The sequence below is a fragment of the Lemur catta genome, chromosome 3 (assembly GCF_020740605.2).
Source record: "Lemur catta isolate mLemCat1 chromosome 3, mLemCat1.pri, whole genome shotgun sequence".
NCBI lineage: Eukaryota > Metazoa > Chordata > Mammalia > Primates > Lemuridae > Lemur > Lemur catta.
The window spans coordinates 93,373,971-93,395,656 of NC_059130.1; the positions used below are offsets into that span (position 1 = coordinate 93,373,971).

The window sequence follows — 21,686 nt, forward strand, 5'->3', positions numbered from 1 at the left end:
TGTCATCTCTCATCTCCCTACCCTCCCTCTGTACCATCCAATCGATTACTAAGCCATTTAGTCCCCAAAGATTTATCAAAAGCATCTGCTAAGTACCAGGCGTTGTCTGGAATAAGACTGCTCAAGGCTGCAGCCCTCATTTAGTTCAAATTCTGCTTGATGGAAACAGACAACAGGCAAGTACACAAACAAGGTAATTGTAGGCTGTGAAAAGTGCTGTGAGGAAAGCAAACAGGAGAATAAACAGAAGAGCCTACTTTAGAAAGAGTGCCCCGGAAAGTCAACAAACATTTACTGAATGCCCAATGCCTGTTAAGTTTATCTCCCAAACACCTCTGCTGTCTGTCCATTTGGCTCCATGTTGGCCTCATACCTTGGCGTAGGTCTCACTCTCTGCTGTTGGGATTATTGCCACAGTGCCTTGCTGCTCCCCTGATCTTTGGCCTCATCTCCATTTCATCCCCTCCATATGCCTGTTAGAGGGATCCCACCCAATTCCCCATCAGGCCCACAGGACCAACTTCTCCATCCCTGCCCTTCCCAACCACTGAAGTGAGACCAGAAGCAGCCTGAGACGTGGAGAAATACTGGTAGCCTAGATGAGCGAGGGGTGCGGGAGGCCTAAGTGCAGTGCTGGGGGCCAGGGGGAGTCTGGCCTTTATCCTTGCAGGTCAGCAGGTTCCCAGGGGGATATCATAGTGGTGGGGCTAAAAAGGACAAATCCTCCGGCTAGGTGGGCCAAGGCATAGAGAGCTCAAAAGGCACATTCAATATTGCAATTTTATATTCGGAAAATAAAGCAAAATTCTGTATCAGTTTGCTAGAGCTGCCATAACAAAATACCACAGACTGTGTGGCGTAAACAACAGAAATTTATTTTCTGACAGTACTGGAAGCTGGAAGTCCAAGAAGAAGTTGCCAGCAGGGTTCATTTCTTCCGAGGCCTCTCTTCTTGGCTTGTAGATGGTGGCCTTCTCCCTCTAACTTCACATGCTCTTTTAATCTGTGTGTGCACTCTGGCATCATCTCTGTGTGTCCTAATCTCCTCTTCTCATAAGAACTCCAGTCAGATTGGATTAGGGCCCACTCTAATGACCTCATTTTTAATTACCTCTTTAAAGGCCCTATCTGAATACAGTCACATTCTGAGGTATTGACATTAGGACTTTTTTTTTTTTTTTGAGATAGAGTCTCGCTCTGTTCCTCGGGCTAGAGTGCTATGGTGTCAGCCTAGCTCACAGCAACCTCAGACTCCTGGGCTCAAGCAATCCTCCTGCCTCAGCCTCCCAAGTAGCTGGGACTACAGGCCCACGCCACCATGCCCAGCTAATTTTTTCTATTTTTAATTGTTTGGCTAATTTCTTTCTATTTTTAGTAGAAACAGGGTCTCGCTGTTGCTCAGGCTGGTCTTGAACTCCCAAGCTCAAGCAATCCTCCCGCCTTGGCCTCCCAGAGTGCTAAGATTACAGGCATGAGCCACCATGCCCGGCTGGCATTAGGACTTAAAAGTATGAATTTGGCTGGGCAGGGTGGCTCACACTTATAATCCTAGCACTCTGAGAGGCTGAGGCGGGAGGATGGCTTGAGCTCAGGAGTTCAAGACCAGCCTGAGCAAGAGCGAGACTCTGTCTCTACTAAAAATAGAAAAATTAGCTGAGCATGGTGGCATGCACCTATAGTCCCAGCTACTCAGGAGGCTGAGGAGGGAGGATCACTTGACCCCAGGAGTTTGAGGTTGCTGTGAGCTAGGCTGATGCCACAGCACTCTAGCCTCAGCAACATAGCAAGACTCTATCTCAAAAAATAAAAATAAAAATAAATAAAAAAGAATTTGAGACCAGCCTGAGCAAGAGCAAGACCCCTTCTCTACTAAAAATAGAAAAATTAGCCAGGCACAGTGATGTGTGCCTGTAATCCCAGCTACTACTCGGGAGGCTGAGGCAGGAGGATTGCTTGAGCCCAGGAGTTTGAGGTTGCAGTGAGCTACAATGAGGCCACTGCACTCTATTCAGGTGACAGAGCAAGATGCTGTCTCAAAAAAAAAAAAAAAAAAGAAGCATGATTTTGGGGGGCAGGGTACACAATTCAGCCCATAACAGCCTCTTAATTTTATAATAAAGTTTAGCAAGGCCCAATACTCTCTCTTGTGGGTGAGGGGAGAGGCAGAAGACCTGCTACCTCAGATTTAGAGGGCCTATCTGGCCAGTTCAGAATTCTGTGTCCTCCAACCCTAGAAAGTCATTTCTCCAGTAGCCCCGCTCACTCAGACAACTTATTTAAGTTTAGCCCCAACCATACGCTGAAGTACTCATACACCAAAGTCACAAGATCTACTGTCCCCCTTGCACAAAGCACAGGCCCTTGTGCGGTATGGTCCACAAGACATCCAAGCTTCCTCCCTCTACCTCGACAATGATAAGTTGGTCCTTTCCCAGCCTTGAGACCCTCCATCAGTGCCCCAGAGGCCCTCAAGCCAGGCTCAGCAGGGATCCACCACGGCAGCTTATCAGGAGGAAGCTGATGGATCCCTAGAGCAGGGCACAGGAACTAGGAGATCAGCCATGGAACTGGTCATTCATTCTTTCAACAGACATTTTCCTGAGCAACCACTGGTTGTCAGGTCCTGTGCTACACCCTAGGGTGATCCATAGGTGTGACAACTACACTGGACTGTAACTGGTGCTTTAAGAGGGAAGGGGGGCAGGGCATGGGGGTGGCCTATGGGAGCCCAGAGGTGGTATCTCACCCAGTCAGGCTGAGATTTTTAAGCTGAGACCTGAGGGCTGAGGAGGAGTTAGCCAGGAACAGGATGGACAAGGAGGGAGTGTTCCAGAGGAGGAACAGTGTGCTCCTTGAGGTCTGAAGTGACAGCTCTTGCTCCTTGAAAGAACTGAAAGTTCAGAGTAGCGAGAGGGGCAGGAGGAAGGGTAGCTGGAACAGTCCAGGGGCCAGACCCCCAAAGGCTTTGCAAGGTGTGTGGAGGAATGAAGGTCTACTTGCCCCTTCCCCAATTTGCCAACTTCCCAAGCTTCCCTGGCTACTGGGCCCTGGCTTCCTAGGGAAAACAGTTTTGCCCTTGCCCCACCCGAGTCAGAGCTTCAAGTGAGTCCATCCCCCTGAGGGTGTGCACCGCACCCATTACGTGTGTATACACCCATCCCCTCCCCCCTCCCATCTGCCCGACACCCGATGAATGTTATTCCTATATGTGCACTTAAGTGTTGATCAGTTAATACCAGTTTGATGTGGTGCTTGTTTTTCCATTCTTGTGATACTTCACTTAGTAGAATGGGTTTCAGCTCCATCCAGGATAATACAAGAGGTGCTATATCACCATTGTTTTTTGTGGCTGAGTAGAACTCCATGGTATACATATACCACATTTTATTAATCCACTCATGTATTGATGGGCACTTGGGTTGTTTCCACATCTTTGTGATTGTGAATTGTGCGGCTATGGCATTAGATTCTTACAAGAGCGTGAACCCTACTGTAAACTGCACATGTGAGAGACCTAGCTTGCGTGCTCCTTATGAGAATCTTATGCCTGATGGTCTGAGGTGGAGCTGAGGCAGTGATGCTAGGCTGGGGAGCAGCTGCAAATACAGATTATCACTAGCAGAGAGGTCTGACTGCACAGAGACCATAATAAATCAATTGCTTGCAGACTCATATCAAAACCCTATCAATGAGTGGCAAGTGACAATGTAATAATAATAGAAATGAAGTGTATAAAAATGTAATGTGCTTGAATCATCCTGAAATCATCCCCCCAGATTGTCTTCCATGAAACAGCTCCCTGGTGCCAAAAAGGTTGGGAACCTCTGGGTTAATTGGCTTACCCAAGGTGACAAAGCTTAGTGACCTTGGTGACACGGTGAAGCCTGGATTTGGGAACCTGGGCAGTCAGGCTCCTGACTCCACTCTGTTAACTGCCAAGCCATACATCCAGCTCTCAGCTGTGAGGAGGGGAGGGGGACCGGTGGGCATTGGTGGGCAGGGCCAGTAGACAGGAAGAGACAGGCTGGAGGGATAAGAAGGGTGGGGTGGGTGATTTATGGCTGAGTGGTTCCCTATCCTAGACCATAAACTAAGGGGACCTGTCAGCAGCTAGGAAGGGAGATAAGGTGATCAGGAGGGAGGGGCTGGATAGGCCTGGGGACCATCCTCTTTCTCCGGCAGAGGCTTCAGGTCATGCACCTTTATCCCTGCCTCTGTGGGAAATTCACAGACCAGAGTTCAGGCAGAAGTGTGAGGGCCACAGATGGGGGTGGGGTGCAGGATTGAAATGCAGCCAGCTGGGGTGCCCTGGGAAGAGCTGTGTCAGGGAGACACAGCTTGAGCCCCTCTACTCCCAAGACCTGGCTTCCCAAGTCCTAGAACATCTGTAAGTGGTAAGCAGCCCAGATGCTCTAGGAAAGCCACAGATCAGAGCTTGGGAAGGGGGTGCATGGTCACGATGGCCAAGGCTCAGAGGCTGGTATCTTGCCCTCCTCAGGTTAGGTCCTGGGTCTTTAGACCTCTGGACTCACATGCGCACGCACACACACACACACACACACACACACACACACACACACTGACATCTCACCTGGGACTGGAAGGAGAACATAACTCCGGTCAGGCCACAATTAGGTTTTCAGATCTTGGCTCCTTGGGAAATCTCACAAAAGGGTGGGGGAGGGGGACCAAGTGTCTTTAATGTTAAAAGGGAGGGAGGGGGACAGATACAGAAAGAGGGGGTGGAAGGAGGGAGAAAGAGAGGGAAAGAGGAAGGTAAGGAAGAGAAGACTGCCTGATTTCAAGCTCTCCCTAGCTTTACCTAGATAAATCAATCAGATCCAATCCTGTCCTCAAGTGTCTCATGGGCTAGCAGGAAGCCCGCCCTGTAAACAGATCATAGACCAGTGCGTTTAACTGCTGTAAGAGAGGAAACCTAGAAGGCTTTGTGGAGTGACCTGGGGAAAATCATAGCAGGATTCCCAGAGGATGCTCTGAGCTGCATCTTGAAGGAGCAGTTAAAAATGAGCTAGGCAGAGGCTGGTGATAGGATTAAAGATGTGTGAGTCTCAGAGGGCTTTGTGTATTCAGGATCTGGCTCTGTTTGGCTTGGGGACAACCTCATCAGCAGAAAGGTCTCTGCCTCCTCATTTCTAAAGGACCATCTGGTCTGGAAGGCTTGAGAGGCAACAGTGGGCCAGGAGGTGGAAACTACAGGGAACAGATTGAACTTTTCATAGTTAATAGTAGCCAGAGCTCAATGCCTACAGTGCTCCAGGCTCTAAGCATGGTTTCTGTGAAGACACAACTGCCCTGTGAGGTAAGTGTTATTGATCCTGCTTTGCAGAGGAGAAACTGAGGTTCAGAGACATTGGGTCACTTGCTCAAGGTTACAGAGAGCTGGAATTCACACCCATGTCTGTCTGACTCCCAAGCCCATGCTCATAATCACCTGCCCACCCATCCTCTCTTTAGATAAGACTTGTGGGTAAGAACCGGCTAACAGCGTGGGGGCGGAGCTTCCCAAGACAGATCAGAGGCAGGACCACCGCTCCCAGATTGGTAAGCACTGGGAGGGTAAGTGAACTACCCAATTCCCTGCCTGCTTTGAGGTTCTGTTTCTAACTCTATCAGTGCCTCTGGTTGACAGATGAAGAAACTGAGGCCCAGAGGTGGAAGTGCCCACTCAAAGCCTGGGCACCCCTAGTCAGGATGCTGGACACAGGGCTTAAAGGGACTTGCATCCCTGGGCTTGAACTCCTGGATCTGTGCCATCAGCCCTGTGGCATGGGGATGAGGAAGGGCCTGGCCAAGACCCCCAGAGCCTGGGCAAGGAGGCTGGCAGTGTGGCCAGTGCACAAGACCCTGGTCCTGGAGCTCAAGCCCTTGTCTCAACCCAGTTGAGCCACTTCCAACCTTGAAGTTTATCAGCTCTGGCTTTGGGTTCTGCCTCCCACATGTCCTAGCTGTGTGACCATGGGCAAGTAATTTATCTCTTGGTGCCTCAACTATGAAATGGAGATGATTCCTACCTCATGGGGTTGTGATGAGGATTCCACGAGAGGATGACATAGCAGTTCCCCTGGCACAGTGCCTGTCACTTAGTCAGTGCTCTGTGATCAGCAGCTGGTATTATTGCAACAGTTTATCACACATCTGTCTTCTCACCTGAAGCATGGGACAGTAATCCCTATCATCCTGGCTTGAAGGACATGGTGTTGTCTGTGTGAGCTGTGGGGTCAGTACAGGTGGCACTTCTGTCACTCAAAGGCCAGCCTAGCCCTGCAGGGGTAGGGACATACATCCAGTTCCCAGCACCAGGAGAAGCTGGGTGACAGCCTCAATCCATCAACGATAGCCTCAGTCCAGCCTAACTTTATGGACCCAAAAGGTATTTAAGTGTGTGAGGGTGAAGCCCAGCCCAGTTCTCCCTCAGCACAGGCTGCTGCCCAGAGCAGGTAGGTGGGAATGGGGTGGGGGTGACAGTACCCTGGGCCTTCAGAGACTACATAATCAGCCTCCAGAGCAAAGTCCCAAGGCATAGTGGTGGGTCTGGGCTGGAGTTGGGTCTCTCGTCCTCAGCAGTTCAGGACCTGGCTATCCCCAGCCCTGCAGGCTGAAGAGGAGCCTGGGCAAGGCTCACACATGAGGGGCACAGATCTCAGCCCCACCTTGCCCAGCTCCACCCTGGCTTCACCCACGTACTACTGGGCTCTGCAGGAGATGGGGGTGCGCTTTTCTGCTCTGCAGCTTCTGACCCCTTGTCTACTGACACAGGGTGAAGGCTGGGGTGTGTGACCAGAGTTAAAGGGAGGTTGCCTGGGGAACTAAGGGTGGTGATGGGAAGGCAAGCTAAGGAGAGGGGCAGCTCTGAGGGCAGCTTTTATGACCTCCTGCCCCAGGCCCCCAGCACCATGACGGTTTCATACACTCTGAAAGTGGCGGAGGCCCGCTTCGGAGGCTTCTCCAGCCTGCTTCTGCGCTGGAGGGGGAGCATCTACAAGCTCCTCTACAAGGAGTTCCTCCTCTTCGTGGCCCTGTACACTGTGCTCAGCATCACCTACCGGTGAGGGCAGGGTCTGTCTCAGGGCTGGCCTGTGGGGAGCTGGGCTGCCCACCTCCCTCTAACCCAACCTACACCTGATCTTCCCCAGGCTGCTGCTGACCCAGGAGCAGAGGCATGTGTATGCCCAGGTGGCCCGGTACTGCAACCGCTCAGCGGACCTCATCCCCTTGTCCTTTGTATTGGGTGAGGGTTCCTTCTAGTTCCCCTTGGTATCCTCCTTGCCGTCTTACCTGACCTTTGGGTTGAGTTGACAGCTCTGAGGGTCAGAATTACCTAGCGGAGCAGCATAGCCTGGAAGCCGACCAGAGCAGGCACAGCAGCTGGGTGCTGGGTGCAGGATTTTGGGAGGGCTAGGCCCTGCCCATCACTTGCTGAACCCTCACTCCCAACAAGGCACAAGACACCTGCTGCTCTCACAACCTCACTCTGGGCACTGGAGGCGAGCTGAAGAGAGGGGACAGCACCCTCTCCACTGTCAGGAAGCAGACGTCAGAGTTAACCATTACCTGGCTTTGAACTCCCACTTCCCCTCTGCCTGAGGAAATTGTGTACGCCTCTTTCCTTGGGGTCTGACCTGGCACAGCAGGGCGGTGGGACCAGGGGAAGAGGCAGGGTGCTGGAGCCGAATGTGTCCTTCCTCCTGCCATGGTTCAGCCTGGCCTGGACCGGGCCCTGGGCTGGGGGACACGGGACACTCTGACTCCTGGGCCCTCCATGCTCCTTCCCGGCCCCTCTACCCATCGTGGCCACCAGGTTTCTACGTGACGCTGGTGGTGAACCGCTGGTGGTCCCAGTACACAAGCATCCCGCTGCCGGACCAGCTGATGTGCGTCATTTCGGCCAGCGTGCACGGCGCGGACCAGCGGGGCCGCCTGCTGCGCCGCACGCTCATGCGCTACGCCAACCTGGCGTCGGTGCTGGTGCTGCGCTCGGTCAGCACGCGAGTGCTCAAGCGCTTCCCCACCATGGAGCACGTGGTGGACGCAGGTGCGCGGCCCGCGGGGAGCCTCTGGGGGCCCGGCCCACGGCCGGGTGCAGGTGCCGGTGCCACGCTGGCGGAGCGCTGGGGCAGGGGCCTCTCGGGAAGCCGATGTCTGATCCCCAGGAGAGCTCTGGGATCCCGGAACCGGAACCGCGAGTCCTGGGCCGCCGGTGGATGCGGGGAAGGGCTGCCATCTGGTGGAACAGCAGCTGCCCCTGGCGGCAGAGGATGCACCCGCACCCCTCCCACTGTACCCCCGCAGGTTTCATGTCCCAGGAAGAGAGGAAAAAGTTTGAGAGCCTGAAATCCGACTTCAACAAGTACTGGGTGCCCTGCGTCTGGTTCACCAACTTGGCGGCCCAGGCCCGGAGGGATGGGCATATCCGTGATGACATAGCTCTCTGTCTACTTCTGGAAGTGAGTCAGCCTGGGACCAGACCCATCTGCCCTCCTCCCTCTAGCTTTTCACAAGGATAATAATTTTAGTACTTAGCACTTATATGGCTCCAACTATGTACCCTTCGCTTTTGGAAGCACTGTACCTGTATTAACTGATTTAAACCGGGTGCAGTGGCCCATGCCTGTAGTCCCAGCTACTCTGGAGGCCAAGGCAGAGGATCATTTAAGCCCAGGAGCTGGAGACCAGCCTGGGCAACATAGGGAGACCCTGTCTCAAATAAACAAAAACAAAAAACTCCAAATTCATTTAGCCCTTAAAAAATCCTTGAGATAGGTACTGTTATTATCATCCCCATTTCACAGATGAGGAAACTGAGGCACAGAGTGGAAAACAAATTTGCCTAAGTTACACAGCTAATTAGTGGCGTTCCAGGGTCTGTGCTTGCAACTCCTTTGCTAAACTGCTTCCCATCACAGGCACCCCAGCCTGATAACACCTCTGACAGCAGAGACTGAGCCCCTAGGCCTGGCCCAGGATAGTTTGTGCTGGGCTTCCTTGTTCTCTTCTCATTCTTCCTTCCTCACCTCCAGTGACTTCCTCTTCCTGTTGTTTCACCAGGAGCTGAACAAGTACCGTGCCAAGTGCAGCATGCTGTTCCACTATGACTGGATCAGCATCCCCCTCGTCTACACCCAAGTAACTGCCTCCTACCTCCCCTGTCCCAGTGCCTACCATATGTCCTGTGCTGTGTGTGAGATGCTGAGAAGAATTAGAGATGGTACTTGACTGCCCAGTTCAGGCCTCTGAGGCACTGAACAACTACAGGTTCATCCTAGGAGCCTCCCTCCACCCTCACCAAGATGGCCCTGTCCCCAAGGGTGCTGCCACACCCTGATCTTTAATTACTTGTCAGACCCACAACAGATCCTCAGAGGCAGCCTTTCTCCCTTTCCCACTGTGCCACACTCTGAGCCTGGCTCTTCCTTCTCCAGGTGGTGACCATAGCTGTCTACTCCTTCTTTGCCCTCTCCCTGGTTGGCCGCCAGTTTGTGGAGCCAGAGGCAGGAGCTACCAAACCTCAGGAGCCTGCTCCGGCCTTAGGAGACCTGGACATGTACGTGCCTCTCACCACTCTGCTGCAGTTCTTCTTCTATGCTGGTTGGCTCAAGGTGAGCCCTTCATAGTCATGCCAAACTACTCTGTAGAGACGTGGGCACAGGGCCCACCCCAACTTTGGGGACAAAGTGGGGCTCTGAGCCTAGAAAATATTGGCTCTGCAACCTACAGGTGGCCGAACAGATCATCAACCCCTTTGGTGAGGATGATGATGACTTTGAGACCAATCAGCTAATAGACCGTAACTTGCAGGTGAGCAGGGGCTTGGGGACAACTCTCAACCCGGGTGTGGAGAGGAGGATCCTTGTGACCTGCTGTCCGCCCCTCTGCTACCAGGTGTCCCTGCTATCCGTGGATGACATGTACCAGAACCTGCCCCCCGCCGAGAAGGACCTGTATTGGGATGAGAACCAGCCGCAGCCACCCTACACTGTGGCCACGGCGGCCGAGTCCCTGCGGCCTTCCTTCCTGGGCTCCACCTTCAACCTGCGGTGAGTGGCCCACGCTGGTCAAGGCCGGACTTGAGCCGGCACGCGTGTCCCCGCCCACCCTCTGGGGCACCAATGACTCGGTCGGTCCCCGCGCCCCGCCCCGGACGGAGCTGCGCCTCGCTCAGCCCGCCCTCCCTCACGCAGCATGAGCGACGACCCTGAGCAGAGCCTGCAGGTGGAGGCGTCCCCGGCGTCGCCTCGGCCCGCGCCCCCCGCGCAGACCCCGCTGCTCGGCCGCTTCCTGGGCGCAGGGGCGCCCTCCCCCGCCACCAGCCTCCGGAACTTCGGCCGCGCGCGAGGCGGCCCCCGGACCCCGCATCTGCTGCGCTTGCGGGCCGAGGAGCGCGACGACCCGGAGGCCGCGGCCCGCATCGAGGAGGAGGCGGCGGAGTCCGAGGACGAGGCCCCGGAGCCCTGAGGGGCTGCCCTCGTGCCTGCCCCAGGTTACCCCTCCCGCTTCCCTCCGCCCACTGCCCACTGCCACTCCCCGCCGTGCCCGGTCCTGCCCGCCAGCGCTGTTACAGCAGCTTTTCCCGTGTGCCTTGAGCCCGGACCTTGAAAGAGAAGATGGCGGGAAGGGCCTGAGCCAGGGCTGGGAGTGTGTCCACTTTGGCGGGAGAGAAGGTAGGATGGGTCACTTGCGGGAAGTGAAGCTAGAAGGATAAATGAGACCAGGCACAAAGGACAAGATCCCAGGTGCACGGTTAGCGTCTCAGCAGCCGGGAGCTAGGCCAGTGGTTCTACTTTGCGGGAGCATCAGTGTCACTGAAGGACTTGTCAAAAGGGTGCTGGGCTCCACTCCCAGCGTTTCTGGGGCATTAGATTTGGGATGGAGCCCAGTAATTTGCATTTCTAACGAGTTCCCAGGTGATGCTGTGCTGCTGGCTCGGGGATCATAATTTAAGACTGATGCGTTAAAAAATGTTTGGAAGGATAATATACCTTACCCTGATAACGTTACTCAGAAAATGGGCCAGTATGTGTGCTGGGGGACTTTTGCTTTAGCTGTAATGTTCAAATTTTTGTTTACAATGAGAATATATTCATTTATTACTTGTGTAATTGTAATTGTTTAAAAATTGAATTGGCACACACACAGTAGGATGAAGATTTAGTAAGGTTTGGGAATCTGCCCTGAGGCTGATTAAACATATGTGATGACAGTCATATGCTACCCACCTATGACCTTCAATGTTTGGACCTTGGTGTGCCAAACCTTTCTCCATTCCCACCAACCAAACAGCGGGAGAAAGGACAGTTTATGGGTGGAAGCACAGGTCCATCTCTCTAGTGGGCCTGCAGCACTAGAGCATTCAGTTGAGGGTAAGGGGAGGGCTTTGTGGAACAGCCCCACAGAGCTCTAGATTGGAGTTGTAAAACAGCTCTTTTAAGATTCCTGCCTAAGCTCCAGCCTCCACCTAAAGAAACTGGTGAACGCTGAAACTGAATTTCAGGCCAAAGAATAACAAATGCCAGAACAAAGGAAGAAGTGTGGAGACAGCTGCACCCCACAATATAGCCATTCATTCAGAAGATATTTGAGGTTTTTTGCAGGTTTTACAGGGGGAAGATAGCCTTGTTCCAGGGCAAGAATGCTCATCTGTGAAGGCAGTGGAGATGGGGAGTGGATGGATTCCAGACTTTTTTTTAAGAGAAAGGACCCTCTGGTCTTATGGATGGATTAGAGGTAGAAGTGAGGGAGGAGGAATAGAAATAGATGCCTTGTAGAAGATACAGGCTAAGTGCTGGGCGTTGGTTTGCAATGCTCTAAGACACATAGCTGTCAGTAAACATTGGCACTGGGTGGGAAAACCAGGTAGGTTGTTGGCTTTTTTTTTTATCCTTAGGGCAGTTTTTGTACTCAGAGGGAGTTGATCTCCTAAATAAGTTTCCTAATAGTCTATTCATAGAAGTCTGCAATTTAGCCAAGGTGATGAACCACTGGATTTTGCACTTCTTTGGCCCTTAAGAGAGTTATCTATATCAATTTACATATCAACATATATATACACTTTTATTTCCCATCAACTTTAAACTTGATAAAAATCTCAATTTGTTTCCCAATTAATTAATTTTGCACATATTTGAGTATGTGGTATACTGTCACACACTTTTCCAGGTGCTGGGCACACAGCAGGAAACAAATAGTCTTGTTTCCCTAAGGTAACTTTCCAATGGGAGGAGAGCAAAATAGACAAGCAAATAAAATGTGCAAAAATCTGATCTTTTAAAATGATTACTCTGATTGCTGGGACTGCACTGGGGACAACAGAAGCACTCAAAGTAGGATGCTACTGCCAGTAATGGCAGGCCAAAATGACGAGAATAGTAGTGATGATGTTGGAGGTTGAACCAAGATATGGTGACATTAGATGTGGAGTGAAATAGTAATGGTGGGATGACTCAAGATTTTCAGTTTAAGCCTAGCATAGTGGCTCACTCTTGTAATTCCAGCTACTCAGGAGGTTGATGTGGGATTACCTGAGGCCAGAAGTTTGAGACCAGCCTGGGTAACATAGTAAGGCTCTTATCTCTAAAAAAAAAAAAAAAAAAAATTTGCTAGAGTTGGGCATGGTGGTACACACCTATAGTTGTAGCTACTTGGGCCCAGGCTGCAGTAAACTATGAATGTGCTTCATTGTACTCCAGCCTGGACAACAGTGTTGTATGAAGACTATTTGCTGCAGTTGGCAAAGCTGAGGAACATGGGAGATGGAGGCAGATAAGAGATCCATTTTAAACATGTTGACCTTTGAGAGTCCTGTATTATCGAAGTGCAGTCATCAAGTAGATCTGGACTAAAGTGGAGAATAAAAGTGATCCTTAGATTTAGCAACGCACTAAGTCACTAGAATTCCTAAATATTTTAAATTTTGGGTGGTGAGGGAGATTATAGAGTTTGAGAGAAAATAAAGATATATCCACTTTCTATAAAGACCTCTAAAGCAGACAGGATACTAACATGCAAATATGTGGATGACATGCTCTCAGCAACACAGTAAAGACCTCTGAACACAATTTCGAGTTTCCAGACCATCCAGGAATCCAGCTTAAAAACTTAACTGATTTTCCTAGCAATAGAAGGAAAAAAAACCCACTTCAGTTAGCACCCCAATGTTATTCAGAGCCCCAGGGTTGCTACCTGCTCTCATAGCCTCTGCTGCTTGCCCCATCCCTATTCCCACTGAAACCTGGAGAGAAATGTTCCGCCACTATTGAAAGGCACAGCCCAGGCCTTTAGGGAGATGGAGTTGTGACCAATGGAGACTCTACAGTGTGGTGTGGTTACCCTGTGTGGACAGCAGGAGGTAGAGGTAGGGAAGTGGTTGTAGCTACCAGTTTTGCTCAGGACAGGGAACCAGAGGACAGAGGAATAGTCAAATACTCAGACAACACAAGTACAGCAGAATAATAGACACCTTTATTACATGAACCTAAGACAGGAGGAATTATTTGCCTTTCCGGGCCTTGATTTTCCTCAGGTAGAACTCCAGCTCCTTGCCCTCTAGCACATAGCCATCTGCTCGGCCACACTGGCCTGGTCGGGACGCAATGCATGCTGCAAGAGAACACATGGTCCTTAGCGAAATGACAAAGTGACCCCATCCAAACCTATCTATCCCCTTATGAGTCTATGTTGGCTCCGGTACCCTGGGGGCAAGCACAAAGCCCACTGCTATCTCCTCAGACATACTTTATCATCACTTAAAGTCAGTAGCAGAACTGGACAAAGTTTTCATCACTGAGACAGCCCCACAGCCTGGGCATGGACGTCCCAAAATACTTTTAAAACTCCAAGCTCCATATGGGGGCCTATGGACTCTTTCTACCCAGTATTTCCTTCCCATTTCAGCTTCACGCTAATAGGGTAACCAAAAATAGCCATCTCACCGAGAAGCTTGCCCTGCTGAAACTGCTCCTCCAGAAGACTGCTGATTTTAGCATTCTTTTTCCTTTCATCGTATTTCTTCTGAATTTTTTTGGATCGTTTTTTGTTTAAAATTTCTTCTTCCTCAGGAGTCTGAATAAAGGGAATATAGTTGGATTAGCACAGGGAAGGTCATTCTTGAACCCACAAGCCTAACACTAGCCTTCCTCAGCATTAAAAGCTTTCATCTCTCACCCTTCAGTAGCAGAACTGGACTGAGTTTTCATCATAAGAAGGCTGGAGTCAGGCTGCCCAATCCACCCCCCACAGGGAAGTAACACGCACCAGCTTGGCCCCCTTCTTGCGGCCCAGGGGCAATGCATAGTGGGACTCGTACCACTGTCGGTACGGTGTGCTGTCAATGAGCACGATGCAGTTCTTCACCAATGTCTTGGTGCGGACCAGCTCATTATTGGATGCATTGTAGACAACATCAATGATCCTTGTTTTCCGAGTACAACCTGCTCACAGGGGAAATTCAGAATCAAGTCACATAACCCAGAGGCCAACCGATCTTGCTGCACCTCCCCAGGCAATTCTCCCTTAGCAGGGCCTTAAGGAAAAGCACTCTAAGCCTTTACCCAGCCATAGAACATCAGAGGTCTTCCATGCTCTCATCTTGTTAGAAATGTTTGGCTACCACACAGTCTCTAGAATCAGCCCCAACCCCTCAGGCTGCAGAGCTGAGAGAACAGGGTAGGTAGTGTGGGTAGAGAGAACTCCAGATACCTCAAGGTTTTACAGCAAGGAGAAATTTCAAGTACCTTGATCAAGGCCATAGACTTCCTGCTAAAAGCACTTACTGAAGCTTAGGAAGGTTTAGGTGCCTTCCCACCCACTCCTCAAGGGGCTCACTCACACTCTGAGCCCCAGGAGAAGTTCCCCACGTCCAGCCTCAGGGCACGGTATTTCTTGTTACCTCCCCGCACACGGACTGTGTGTATGCGGCGGGGGCCAATCTGGAAAACACAAGGAGACAGGAACCAGGTTACCAAAGAGAGCAACGTAAGGAGGAGGAGAACCTGAGCTGGATGGAGGCAACATGGTCAGTGTAACTATGACAAGTCCTTGCATTGGCAAGTGGCACACATGTGACCAAGACGGCCACAACCATGCCTAAGGATAATTTTTTCATCACTCCAGTTACCTCAAAGAGGAAAGCGTTGGCCCCAAACACTGAAAATTAAGTCTCCGTGCAACAAAATTCCCAGGTTTCTGACTATCGTGAGAGGAGCTCACCTCTCCAGGTGCCCTCCAAGTTCCACTACTCGACTATCTGTCTCCATTAGCACCTAAGATGGGGGCAGGGGGCAGAGCATGCTATCTCCAGGTAGGCAGCCGCCCAGCTCCTACTATGAAGAAATCAGAGCCCGAGGAGGAAGCCACACGGAGACCCGGCCACGCTGGAGAGCAAAGGGAGACCTTCGGGCCGGTCGGGCGCACGCACGCACCCACCTTTGTGTTGGCAGCGGGGCGCCCCAGCTCATACTTCCGCTTCTTGTGGTAGGGCTTTCTCTTGCCCCCGGTCTTGCGGCGCTTGTGCCAGTTGTCCCGAGAGATGCCTGTATGTGGGAGCGGGGGCAGAAGCCTGAGCCGCGGGAACTCGGTGCCGGCGACTGGCCAGCTCCAGACCCCCGCGCCGGGCGGGCCGCACGCTCAGCTCTCCAAGGTTGGCTTCCCCACTGCGCACTCGGCAGTCTGCAGCATCTCCGAAGTGTCATCATGCGCGCGCGGCCCTGCCGGCCTCTTGCCACGGCAGCCATGTTGGTGCCGCTCGCAGCCCGCGGCTCGGACACCGACGCCTTTGCAGCCCCCGGGGAGGGCCCCGGCGGCCAAAACCTGAGGGGCCCCCCCCCTCGTTGTTGTTCCCGGCCGGGAGTCGGGGTCCCTGTACTCCTAACTTGGCTGCCAGGCAGGATGGAGCTGGATTGAGCTCACCCACCCCCCTCCCATGGCCCCAGTGCTGAGCGACACTCACCCATCGCTCGGCGCCGGCTGGAAAGAGAAAACGCAAAGCTTCACGGTCCGGTTTGTAAAACGCAGTCCCGCCCCTTGACGTTGTTTCTGAGTGCCGTAACCGCGGAGGGCGAAGTAACTTACGTTTCTGCTGTCGCGCTGAGGCCCTCGGGGCTCGCGAGCGTCCTACTGGCTGCCGACCTCTTCCCGGCGCTGCCGACCTTGGGCTGTGGGGGAGGAGGGTCCGCGGCGTCGCTAGATGTGAGCGCCTTCGGTAGAATCGAAGGGATTTAGGGCACAGCTGAGGGGAGCAGAATAGTTTTATTTACGTTGTGAGACTTGTTTCAGAAGCTACTGCAGTAGTCCAGGATGAGGGCTGTGCCTGCGGGTGCGTTGGAAAAGGATGGAAGGCAGAAGTAGAGGTGGACACGAGTGGTGGACTTGGGTTTTGTTTTGAAGGATTGGGGATAAATTGGACATGGGGGTTGAGGGAGAGGGAGGTGTCAAGGATTCCTAAGTTTCTCACTTGATCACTTAGATGAGTATTGGGGCCATTTACTGAGATAGGGTGGGCTAAGGTAGGAGCTGTCATGGACATGTTTAATTTGAGATCTGGTGAATCATATAAATGGGAAGGACAGGTAGGCAGCTGGATATTCATGTCTGGTCGTCCTTGTGGAAGGGATCTGGACAGAAGATGTTACTTTGGGAATCGTTAGTATTTAATTCGCAATAAAAGGCACCAGAATGAATGGAACCTAGGGAGAGAACATAAAGGAGAGGTCTACAAACTTGTGTTGTTGTTGTTGTTTTTAATATATTAATAGTTTTTTTTTTTACTTTTTAGAGAGGGGGTCTGGCTCTTGCTCAGGCTGGTCTTGAATTCCTGACCTCAAGCAATCTTCCCGCCTTGGCCTGGAAGAGTGCTAGGTAGGATTACAGGCGTGAGCCACAGCGCTCAGCCTACAAACTTTTCTTAGAGTTAAAAGTAGGTAAATGCTTTAGGTTTTGTGGCCTATAGGGTCTCTGTCACAACTATTGAACTCTTATCTCATCAGAAAGCAGCCACAGACAACAGTAAATGAATGAGTGAGGCTGTTCCAATAAATTTTTTTTTTTTTTGAGACAGGGTCTCTGTTGCTCAGGATAGAGTTCAGTGGCATCATCATAGCTCACTACAGCCTCAAACTCCTGAACTCAGGCTATCCTCCTGCCTCAGCCTCTGGGACTACAGGCATATGCCACTACACTCAGCTAATTTTTAATTTTTTTTGTAGAGACAGGAGTCTCGTGATATTGCCCAGGCTGGTCTCAAACTCCTGGCCTCAATCCATCCTCTTGCCTGGCCTTCCAAAGCCCTGGGATTACAGGCATGAGCCACTGCACCTGGCTTGAGTTTATTTTCAAACATTTAAAAATGTAAAAACCATTCTTAGCTCATGGGTGCAGTCAGCACACAGTAGTTTGCCAATCTCTAGCATAAAGAAATACAAGAAGGCCAGGCGTGGTGGCTTATGCCTGTAATCCTAGCACTCCGGGAGGTGAGGAGGGGTATCGTTTGAGGTCAGGAGTTCGAGACCAGCATCAGCAAGAGTGAGACCTGGTCTCTACTAAAAATAGAAAGAAATTAGCCAGGCAACTAAAATAGAAAACAAAAAAATTAACCAGGCATGGTGGTGCACACCTGTAGTTCCAGCTACTTGGCTGAGGCAGGAGGATCACTTGAGCCCAGGAGTTGGAGGTTGCTCTGAGCTAGGCTGATGCCACAGCACTCTGGCCAGGGCAACAGAGTGAGACTCTGCCTCAAAAAAAAAAAAAAAAAAAAAAAAAGAAGGGTAGAGGAATGTCACCATTTCAAGGCCAGATAGGGAGACAGGGAAAGAAACCCCACACAGGAGACAGAAGGAACAATTAGAGCAGCAGGAGAAAAGCCAGCATAGGGTGGTGTGGTCTAATGCTGATGTGAAAGCTAATTAAAACAAGGACTTAAAAGTGATTACTGGATTTAGTAATCCAAAAGTCTTTGGTGATATTGGTAAGAGGAGTTTTTGTGTACTGAAGTGGGCAAAAACTTGATTCATTTTTTAAAAGAACTTAAAATAGAATAAAAGTTTTTTTTTAAAAAGTACAGCCAGGTGTGGTGGCATGTGCCTGTAGACACAGCTACCTAGGGGTTTAATGTAGGAGGATTGCTTGAGCCCAGGAGTTTGAGGTTGCTGTGAGCTAGGCTGACGCCACGGCACTCTAGCCTGGGCAAAAGAGCGAGACTCTGTCTCAAAAAAAAAAAAAAAAAAATGGTTCTGGGAAAACTGGATATTTTCATGCAAAAGAATGAATTTGGACCTCTACTTCACACCATATACAAAAATTAATTCAAAATGGATCTACAACCTAAATATAAGAGCTAAAATGATAAAACTCTTAGAAGAAAACAGATAAGGGATAAAAAAAAAATTACCTGTTGAGTACAATGTACACTATTCTAGTGATGGGTACACTAAAAAGTCCTGACTTCAGCATTATGCAGTTCAGCCATGAAACAAAAACCACTTGTACCCCCTAAATCTATTGAAGTAAACAAAAGCCAAAAAAATTAGTGAATTTATACTGGTTTTCATAACACAAATTGAGGATCCTTCTACTTTTTTCCGTGCTTTAAGAATATTTGACTGGTTATTCTTTCTTTCTTTTTTTTTGAGACAGAATTTCACTCTGTTGCCCTGGCTAGAGTGCAGTGGCATCATCATAGCTCACTGCAACCTCAAACTCCACCATGCCTGGCTAATTTTTTTCTATTTTTGGTAGAGACAGGTCTTGATCTTGCTCAGGCTGGTCTCAAACTCCTGGCCCCAAGCAATCCTCCCACCTCAGCCTCCCAGAATGCTAGGATTATAGGCCTGAGCCACTGCAATGGCCTCTGAACTAGTTATTCTTTAAAAGTTAGATACCTCTCAAACTGAAGAATGTATATTTATTCTCAACCACTTTTCCTCTAAAATAGTGATAATATATATGTGCTTCCCAGAAAAAGCACATTTTTAAAGTAAATATTGCTAAAAACAAAGGAACTGAAAAGCTAGGTATATTAACAGGCTGATTTAAAAACAGTTTGGAAAAAAAAAACCACAATATAAATCCACATATGGATTGAGTACCTGTTTCTTTCTTTCACGTAAGAATTTATTAAAAACCAGATGTTTTATTTTCATAATGGCAGAAAAAAAAACAAAAACAGATGTTCACTGTTCTCTGGTAATGTTGGGAATTGCAGGGACTGGAATGTCACCTTGTTATCAAGTCCCTTTCCCTGTGTTCACAATAATGTGAGAGAAAACACATTAAGGCAATTATTAGGATTATGTCAAAGAAGTCATTGAGGAACAGTAAAGAAATCACCTCCCTTCAACCTAGTGAGTAAAAGCAGGATTTTTTCTTGTTCCAAAGGCTATATGAATATGTCATTGGCAAAAATGTCTGGCTTCATTTGCTCAATTGGTATTTATATGGATGGGTTTGAATTCAAAAAATTACATGTAATTTTAACTTTCAAAAATTCACATTCTTAAACACAAATTCTTCATAGCTTCCTCTGATATCTATTTCAAAAATATGTCAATGTCCACAAGATTGAATGTTATGAAATATTTAAAGAGTTTTATATTAAAATCTATAATATTCCTGAACAAAAAAACACATGAGGATAGATCTTCACACCCTTGGATTTGGCAATGGATTCTTAAATATGACACCAAAAACACAATGAGAGAAAAGATAAATTGGACTTCACGAAAATTAAAAACTTTGTGGTCCATAGGACACCATCAGGAAAGTGAAAAGACAACCCATGGAATAAGGGAAAATATTTGCAAATCATATATTTGATAAGGGTCAGGGTCTAGTATCTAGAATATATAAAGAACTCTTACAAGTTGACAATAAGAAGGCAACACAAGGTACAAAGGGACAAAGGGAAACTGGACACAGTGGCGCACACCTGTAGCCCCAGCTACTTGGGAGGCTGAGGTGGAAGGATCACACTTGAGCCCAGGAATTAAGTGTAGTGTGCTATGATTGTATGATCATGCCTGTGAATAGCCACTGCATTTCAGCCTGGGCACCATAATAAGATCCCATCTCTTAAAAAAAGGGGCAAAGGACTTGAATATATCCAAGAGAATTGAAGATATATGCTCACACAAAAACACATATAAATGTTCGTATCAGCATTAGCCAAAAATTAGAAATGATCCAACTGTTCATCAATGAGTTGTTCACCAACTGATGGGTAAACAATGGTATATCCATACAATGGAATATTATTCGGCTATAAAAAGGAATAAAATACTGGTACATACTATGTTGTGGACCTTGAAAACATTCTAAGTGAAAGAAGTCAGACACAAAAGACCACATATTGTATGATTCCATTTATATAAATTGTCCTGAATAACCTAATCCATGGAGAAAGAAAGATCAGTAATTGCCTAGGGCTGAGGGGAGAGAGGGGGCTGAGGCACAACTGCTGATGTGAATGGGGTTTCTTTTTGGATGACAAAAATGTTTTGGAATTAGGTAGTGGTGATAGTTACCCAATTGAGTATACTAAAAATCACTTTAAAGGAATTTTATGGTAGTGAATTATATCTCAATAAAGTTGTTACATGAAAAAAAAAATCCTGGCATCTTCAAGAAACAAAGGCCAGTGTGGTTAGAGAACATTGAATGGTAGGAGGTACAATTTATTCATTCATTCAAAAATGTATATTGAGCTTAACATATGTTCCAGACACTGGATACACTACTGAATAAAACAAAAATCTTTGTCCTTATGTGCTTAAAGTATCTAGCATTTATGGAACAGTTATTAAATGTGATATATTGTACTCACTGTATTTAACTCAATTTTCATTACAACTCCATATACCACTATTATAACCATTTCTCAAATAGCACAGAAAGGTTACGTAACCCACTAAAGGTTCTGCAGTCAGAGAGCTAGGATCCCACCCTGCAGTGTGGCTTCAGAAGCTGGTCTGGTAACCTCCAAACTGTTCTGTATCCCAACTGGAGCAATGGAGCTCCAGGCAGGGCCTAATAGTTTGCGGTAATGTATTGAGAATTTCTCTTTTGTGCAAAGGGAGGTATGCAAGGGTTCCAGGAAGGTACAAAGATTCCTCTGCCTGGTTGAAGAGAATGAGTCACTGGGAATCAAGAACGCAAGCAGGGAGACTAGTTAGGGACTCTCGTAGTATTTTGGGTGATTAGGTCCAGGATGGTAGCATTCTTTCGTTTAATCCTCATAATTCTGTGAGGTGAGTATTGGTGGCCTTATTTTATAGATGAAGGCCACAGAGGTAGTGCCATTTCCGTCAAATTTATGATTCAGAATTTAATGGTTATTGAATGGCACCTCAAACTCACATAATTCTCTGACCATGAGGAAGAGAATGCTATTTTGCAAGTGAAGAACCTGAGTGAGGTTGAGAGGCCAGAACCTTGTCCTCCTGAGCCCACCGTACTCTGGTTTCTGCAGTAGCCTACATTCCCCATGCTTCCCACCCAGGCCCTGACCAAGGCCTTCCTAAACACTTATTTGGCTACATGGTTCCTAGGCTTATCACTTTTTAGTGGCACTTCATTACCACTCAGATAATTCATGTCCTATGACATGGAACTTGGAGTCCTCCAGTTCCTAAACTGCCCATTCCCTATGCTTGGTCCCTCAGGCCACCTGGCAGACCTTTTTT

General features: G+C 49.1%; 2 protein-coding genes and 4 non-coding genes across 6 annotated transcripts; 1 reads left to right on the top strand and 5 right to left on the bottom strand.

Moving 5' to 3' along the window:
* Window positions 1-6,423: 6,423 nt before the first annotated feature.
* BEST4 (bestrophin 4) lies at window positions 6,424-11,123 on the top strand. Its single transcript, XM_045545591.1, has 9 exons — window positions 6,424-7,066; window positions 7,155-7,249; window positions 7,820-8,053; window positions 8,311-8,465; window positions 9,067-9,144; window positions 9,441-9,617; window positions 9,736-9,816; window positions 9,901-10,055; window positions 10,200-11,123. Exons 1-9 carry the CDS (start codon window positions 6,840-6,842, stop codon window positions 10,471-10,473), a joined length of 1,476 nt encoding a protein of 491 aa, XP_045401547.1. The 5' UTR covers window positions 6,424-6,839; the 3' UTR covers window positions 10,474-11,123.
* Window positions 11,124-13,454: 2,331 nt separating this feature from the next.
* RPS8 (ribosomal protein S8) lies at window positions 13,455-16,110 on the bottom strand. Its single transcript, XM_045545592.1, has 6 exons — window positions 15,962-16,110; window positions 15,439-15,545; window positions 14,843-14,942; window positions 14,269-14,444; window positions 13,947-14,076; window positions 13,455-13,614 (listed from the first exon to the last, which is right to left on the bottom strand). The coding sequence occupies exons 1-6, from the start codon at window positions 15,963-15,965 to the stop codon at window positions 13,505-13,507; spliced, it is 627 nt and encodes a 208-aa protein (XP_045401548.1). The 5' UTR covers window positions 15,966-16,110; the 3' UTR covers window positions 13,455-13,504.
* Window positions 13,735-13,803, bottom strand: LOC123636261. The gene has a single exon (XR_006734453.1). It is a non-coding gene; the product is annotated as a small nucleolar RNA SNORD38 (small nucleolar RNA).
* Window positions 14,148-14,217, bottom strand: LOC123636262. Its single transcript, XR_006734454.1, has one exon. It is a non-coding gene; the product is annotated as a small nucleolar RNA SNORD38 (small nucleolar RNA).
* LOC123636263 lies at window positions 15,024-15,128 on the bottom strand. Its single transcript, XR_006734455.1, has one exon. It is a non-coding gene; the product is annotated as a small nucleolar RNA SNORD46 (small nucleolar RNA).
* On the bottom strand, window positions 15,633-15,712 carry LOC123636254. Its single transcript, XR_006734447.1, has one exon. It is a non-coding gene; the product is annotated as a small nucleolar RNA SNORD55/SNORD39 (small nucleolar RNA).
* Window positions 16,111-21,686: the final 5,576 nt, after the last annotated feature.

Coding starts and splice junctions, on each gene's coding strand:
- BEST4 (XM_045545591.1), top strand. CDS start 6,840: ATGGGAAGGCAAGCTAAGGAGAGGGGCAGCTCTGAGGGCAGCTTTTAT. Junction 7,067..7,154: donor GTGCTCAGCATCACCTACCG/GTGAGGGCAGGG, acceptor GATCTTCCCCAG/GCTGCTGCTGACCCAGGAGC. Junction 9,618..9,735: donor TCTATGCTGGTTGGCTCAAG/GTGAGCCCTTCA, acceptor TGCAACCTACAG/GTGGCCGAACAGATCATCAA.
- RPS8 (XM_045545592.1), bottom strand. Junction 14,943..15,438: donor GCCCCGCTGCCAACACAAAG/GTGGGTGCGTGC, acceptor TGTGTTTTCCAG/ATTGGCCCCCGCCGCATACA. Junction 14,445..14,842: donor CTTCTCCTGGGGCTCAGAGT/GTGAGTGAGCCC, acceptor CCCTGTGAGCAG/GTTGTACTCGGAAAACAAGG.